We start from the raw sequence: 6,000 nt of genomic DNA, 5'->3' as shown, positions 1-6,000 counted from the left end.
GGAATTTTCTTCTTTGCATAACTGAGTTTGTAGTGAAATCCTATGTTCCTAAATGCCATCCTCTATGAAAGGTTAGCTGTGTTAACCATTCAAATTGCTTTCCCAAAATGCAATATTGCCTCCTCAGGCACACCTTATTGTGTTGAATATGCAGTAGAAATTGTTTTTTTTTTTTTTTCTTGCTGTTGTTTTCTGCTTTGTGCCTCTGTCTGTGATGAAGGGAGAGATGATTACCTTATGGTAAATGCTACTTTAGGACAGATCGTAGACCTGCTGGATATTACACGTCTCTATGCTGATGGATTATACAGAATGTAATAGCAAGAAACACTGCATAAAACACCTTTTCTACTGCAAAATGCAAGCAACGCTGCTCAGATATTGGGTTTGTACACTTGGTCCATAGGCCATACAATTTTAATATTAACTTAGGATAAAAATATGCATTATGTATAGGAATCTTAGAATATGTGCGTAATTAAATAAAAATAAGATATTAGATGCAACTTCTGAATGATGTGAATAGTTGAGGATATTTCACAGTGGATGTGAATGGAACCAGACATCTGAAAAGTTTAAAACATTTTATGAGATGGTTATTAATATATTGACTTCTAACTACCTCTAATTACCTGCCCACTACCTCACAGTAGAAAAGGCTTTTGTTCATCCTGATCAAGGTTGCGTTGGGTCTGGAACCTGTACAATGTCTCTGGTCACTAGTTAGGAACACACCCTGGATGGGATGCCAGGAAGAGACATGTCACTCAGTTAGACTTGGCACGTTGTATGGCCAAAGTTTTGGACTCCTGCTAATGGGACATTTATTGGTGTATACAGAATTTGTCCCTCTTTTGCAGCAGTAACATTCTATAATATTCTATGAAGATTTACCCTAGGTTTTGAAACACTGAATTTGAGAATTTGATAGCCATGAGAATATATGTGAGGTCTCATAGCTCTAGTAAATACTCTTCTCAAAGACACATTTCGAAACGCCGTTCCACTACTACATAGAAGGGCTTTCTACCTCTTTGGGGAAGTCCTTGCCCTGAGTGAGGAAAGTGTCCATTTTTATTATGTGTTAATTAAATTTTTTCCTATGAAGATAATAAAAAACTATTTTAAAGTAACCTTATAACTAATCAATAATTATAAAGCACAGGCACAAATATTCAGACACCATTATCTTCTTGTGGATCGAAGAGAAATAGATTGCACACCACGAGTCAGCTGTAACGGTCACTGAGGCTTAACCCCAAGCCCCACCCATACCGCCACGCGATTGGCTATCCACACCGCAGCCTACATTGGTCCCCGCCCTTTGCGCCTCCCTATTGGCTGGCTCCTGCTCGCGTTTGAAAGTAACGGAGGGCTGCGGGGAGCGCGGGTTGTAGTTAACGAGGAGGCTGAAGTTGAGAAGCGGAGAGATGCCTCTGAGAGCCGCGGCTTCTCTCCGCGGAGCGCACGACGAGACGAAGGGGAGAGAGAGCCGTTTGTCTTTGGACGCCGTTTCTTCTTCGCTCTCGAGAGAAAGAAGATAGAAAAGGGGAGAATTGCTAAAGAAAAGAGAAATGACAACTCCGAAGAAAGGACGCTCGTGTTTGGACCTCGTCTCCCTCCTCGTTCTCCTCAGCGTGAAATGCGCGAGCAGCCGAGGTAGGAACGGTTTGTTTTTGGTCAATTTGAACCTGTTTGTTTATCATTTTTTTCCAACGGATTTTACCTCATAATCGTGAAGGAAACTGAGTTTAAGAGAAGCCTAAGTCCAGTGCTACAGTTCACTGTCAAATAAACTAGAGGAAATAAGCTGTGAAATGGAGCTGAAGCAAGTTTTACATCTTGGGAATGGGTGACTAATTTTGGTATTGATGCTGCTCTGTGAAAGGAAGTCTTCGTTCCACCTTTATTGTTGCATTGGTTGTGTTTTGTCATTATAATATTCTAATTTTTCATTCCACCTTAAATGGTGCGGGAGTTATAACCAGGCGGCTGCTTGTGCTAAAACTCTATCCTTTTAGTAGTTACATTTTGAACTGGGACCTGCTGCACCATTTAAGGTGGAACGTAAAACTGGAAAACGAGGAAAACTTCAGCTTTGTCGTCCGTGCGCTAGTTCCCACGTTACGCTTTCTGTATTTATGCCTTTCTCCGTTTCTCTTGCTCTATACCTCACTGTATATATGCAACAGGCGCGTGCAGCTTCACTGCAGTGGAATCACCTTCATAGCAGTGCATTGTGTGAAAAATAAAACGTCCAGGCTTCTCCCTTTCTGAACTGCGCCTTTTCCAAGAGATACGCACAAAATCTCCAAAAGTATGTGGACATCCTTTACAATGAATGAGTGAAGCTACTTATAGATATACGCACCTTCAGGTTTGCACACACAGCACCACAGAAAAACGTGAAATGAAGTGGGATGCTTAGGAGCAGATGCACAAAAGCCCAAGTTCACCATTGTCATTGGCAATCTCAACCAGTTTTCTGGAGAATGAAGGACCCCCATCCAATACATTTGGGATGAATTGGAGTGCAGGAGCTAATCACCCAACTTTAGTACCTGTCCTCACAAATGCTCTCATGGCTGCCATGAAAACCTCAAGCTCCGACATCTATTGTAAAGCCTTCTCACAAAAGTACAGGCTCATTTCATCAACTTTAGGCCAAATGGTGTAAAAGCAAACACATAGGGTGCAGTGTTTCTTATGTCGGTTTTCTGCCTCAAACCTCAATCCAAGTAAATAACTTTTGGGCTTCTACCTTAAAAGGACAATGTCTGTTTCCACCCTCTGTCACAGAGTAAAACCAATGTCAGCACGCCTTCAGGAGAACACTAATACTGTGGTTATATGACTGACTCTTAGAAAATTTGGTGCCGTTATTGAGCTTCTTGGGGATATTAAAAGTTCTGGATATGTTGCTGGGACCAAACCTTGATTTTACACTTCTATATCATATAATTCCACATGTTTACATTGAGTAATAAGCTTGTGATCCATGTATTAGTTCAGAAATGTGAAAGAAGCAGAGAGCAGCTACATCAAAACAGTAGTTAGCTCCTTTTAATTAGATGTCACAGAGTTCAGCATTTCAAATACTGAATAAAATCTTCATGGCAGTTTTCCCTGTTTAATTACTAGTGCATTGAGCTGGTGTCATAATATTCTGGTTAACATATCTCAAAGTTATATATATATATATATATATATATATATATATATATATATATATATATATGATGCTTTTAAGTTTACAGCGACCCCCCCCCCACACACACACACATATATGTGTGTCATATACATGTGGACATAGTGTCATATTTTTGTGCCACTAAAGTTAGTGTTCTACACATAAAACCAGTTTTATGATGTTGGGTTAGGGTGTAAGTGTTAGTGTTAGGATGATGTCTAGTGTTAAAGGAACAGTAGGTAGCAGAGTGTAATTCACTTTTACAACACTGTCCTAAAACCATGAGGGAGTGGGTGATTTCCTACCCTTCCCTAAAATGGTACATGGTGCATTTGCTGCAGTGCTGAGCTCAGAGTAGCAAAAACAAAGGCTCGTTTCATCCTTTTACAGGACTTGGAGGCATCTCAATGAATTTGAAACTGTAATTTCAAGGTATAAATACTACTTAGTGCTGCTTTAATATTAGGGTTATTTCTACCATCCATTATTTAAAATTTGCCTTACTTCTTTTTGTAGTTTGTATTTCATGATGAATTTGTTGTAACATCTATGTTCTACATATACATACCTGGACAGAAAAAACATTTGTTTTTTATCCGCTGGGAAAAGATGGGAAGAGTTGGGAAATATGGACTCTTGAATTGTTTGTTTATCTAGTTTGCAGTCATATGACTACAAGAGCACACATCTTGACTGTTCACTGTATTACGTTATAGATGCCTTGTAATCTCATTGAGTTATTGGTGGGAGAGTAAGGGCCAGCATAGCCCTCCAAGGCAGAGAGGGGTCAGTTTTGCACTATTCTGTTCTTAAGTTATGGGTGGCTGTGGAATTATTGTGGCTCAAATTTGTCTATGTGCTCACAGCAGGGCCCACATTTAGAGGATTGCAACATGCTGAATCTCAAAAGGAATTTTTACAAAGAGTTCTCCTGGGCATTAGGAATAGTCCACAATTGTTACTGACATTAAGCTCCTTTATTTCGTGGTATCTGTTGATACAACACATCAGTCAGGTAGATTGCAGCCTTTGCAGCTGTTCCACTAGAGTGAGTGCCTTTCGTCTTTTTACTCAGTATGCGGCACATGCTTCCATTTGGAGTAAAATATCTGAAGCTCAGCTTAGTCTAGAATGCCGTTCTGTGTGCAGTGTACCCTCCAGACGCTGCCGGTTAAGTTTAAGAAACAGGGCTCACGCGAGGTTCAGTGACCATAACTGTCCACTCTTCACTGTCCTGCTTTTAGCGAGCCATGAACCAAGCAGGACCCAGGGGGAGACATTAAAAAGCTTTTTCACACCCCTAGACCCAGCACTTCACCTGCTATTGGCACGCAATGGATAGCCCTTAGATTCTTGTATTGTGTAATAGATTGTGCATTTGCTTGGACACTTTTGACACAGGACCGCTGGGTCTACCTGCTGTCTAACTCAGAGAATGTCCCTAGCTTTAGTGTCCACTACCAGAGGTGTTAAATGCCAATATTTGCGCCTGGACATGGCCATATAACAGATATATGGATACGTACAGTCTCTGACCTTGACCAATGTTGTCCTACCTAGATGCCTTATGCCATGTGACATAAGTCCATATGAGAGGCTAAATCAGACGAGTGATTAATGCTCTGTCCAGCACTATTCATTATCTTCTTCTTTTGTTTTTCCTTTATCCCTTATTATGTCATTAAGCCACTTGTGGTACAGGGATTTTTTACCAATGTTGAGAGTGTTTTAATAATAGTAAGTCTTTTATCTCTTGGGAAACCATTGCATATCACAGTCTTAAGTGGTTTAATGTTTTATGACATAGTAACATCATGCACTCAATAATGAATAGGTTTTAGACATTCTTTGTATGAGAAAAATCAGCTTTTTAAAGGTAGACCTATTATGTAGATGCACTGTTCTAAACAAAACCTTATTTAAATCAGTTATATAAATTCATTCATTCATCCATTCATCTTCTGTAGCTGCTTTATAAGTATTTTTTTGTGGAGATTAAAGCTGTGCATACACAAATGAAGGTTTAGGTGCACCATTGGATTGAAATATACACTGAATAATAATAATAATGTTATAAAAATCAAAACAAAATGTTATATAGTATTATTGTCAAAGCCAACAGGTTTATGTTTCATGTTTTTGTGGCTTTTTTATTGTTCATATTAATATTGAAATTGTATCATATTGACTGAAACGAAGAAATCTATCATACTCTAAATTTTGGCCATATCGTCAAGCCCTGGTGCCCCTTAAAGAAGCTACTGGCACTAAAGGATGTCTATAAATGTTGGGACATGTAGAGTACTCGTGTGTACTCGTGACATCCTCAAGGACATTTTCCGATCATGGTTGTGTGGAAAAGAATGGGCAAATTTCAGCATGGGAAAATGTGTAGCTACCAATTCCATCAAGTTTTAAAAGAGGTGATATTGAGAGGAAGGAGAGGAAAGAGCTGGCGAAGGTCGCAGCGGGTGCTTTGAAGAAGGAGGTTTGTGTTGTTTCCGTGGCCGTTAGAGAATCCATCATCCGCTGTGGTCCGTGCTCAAATTTACATTTAAATGAAACCAAACGACTAAACATTCGCAGATGAAATACTGTAACAGGGTCGGTAATAAAAGCTCCGCCTTCTTGTTTCTCGCAGGAGCAACCTACCTGGACTCACTGTCATTTAGCTGGCGTAATGGGAGCTAATATAAACCAGTTTTGGCTGTTGTTCCTGGTGTAACAATGACTTTCATTTATGCAGAGCGCCTGCGTTAGAACAGAGGAATAAATCTGTCCACCGACATGTGACCTACAAGTGGCTTTAC

General features: G+C 39.8%; 1 protein-coding gene across 3 annotated transcripts in view; it reads left to right on the top strand.

Moving 5' to 3' along the window:
• The first annotated feature begins 1,410 nt into the window (after window positions 1-1,410).
• Window positions 1,411-6,000, top strand: part of LOC136676727 (netrin receptor UNC5D-like) — a 241,445-nt gene continuing 236,855 nt past the window's right edge. For all 3 annotated transcript variants that reach the window (XM_066653920.1, XM_066653921.1, XM_066653919.1), the window contains exon 1: window positions 1,411-1,659. In XM_066653920.1, coding sequence (XP_066510017.1) covers window positions 1,575-1,659 — 85 coding nt within the window. In that variant the 5' untranslated portion in view covers window positions 1,411-1,574. The remainder of the gene's footprint in view (window positions 1,660-6,000) is intronic.

The sequence above is a fragment of the Hoplias malabaricus genome, chromosome X2 (assembly GCF_029633855.1).
Source record: "Hoplias malabaricus isolate fHopMal1 chromosome X2, fHopMal1.hap1, whole genome shotgun sequence".
In the NCBI taxonomy this organism is placed as follows: domain Eukaryota; kingdom Metazoa; phylum Chordata; class Actinopteri; order Characiformes; family Erythrinidae; genus Hoplias; species Hoplias malabaricus.
This window is presented reverse-complemented; position numbering and strand designations above follow the sequence as displayed.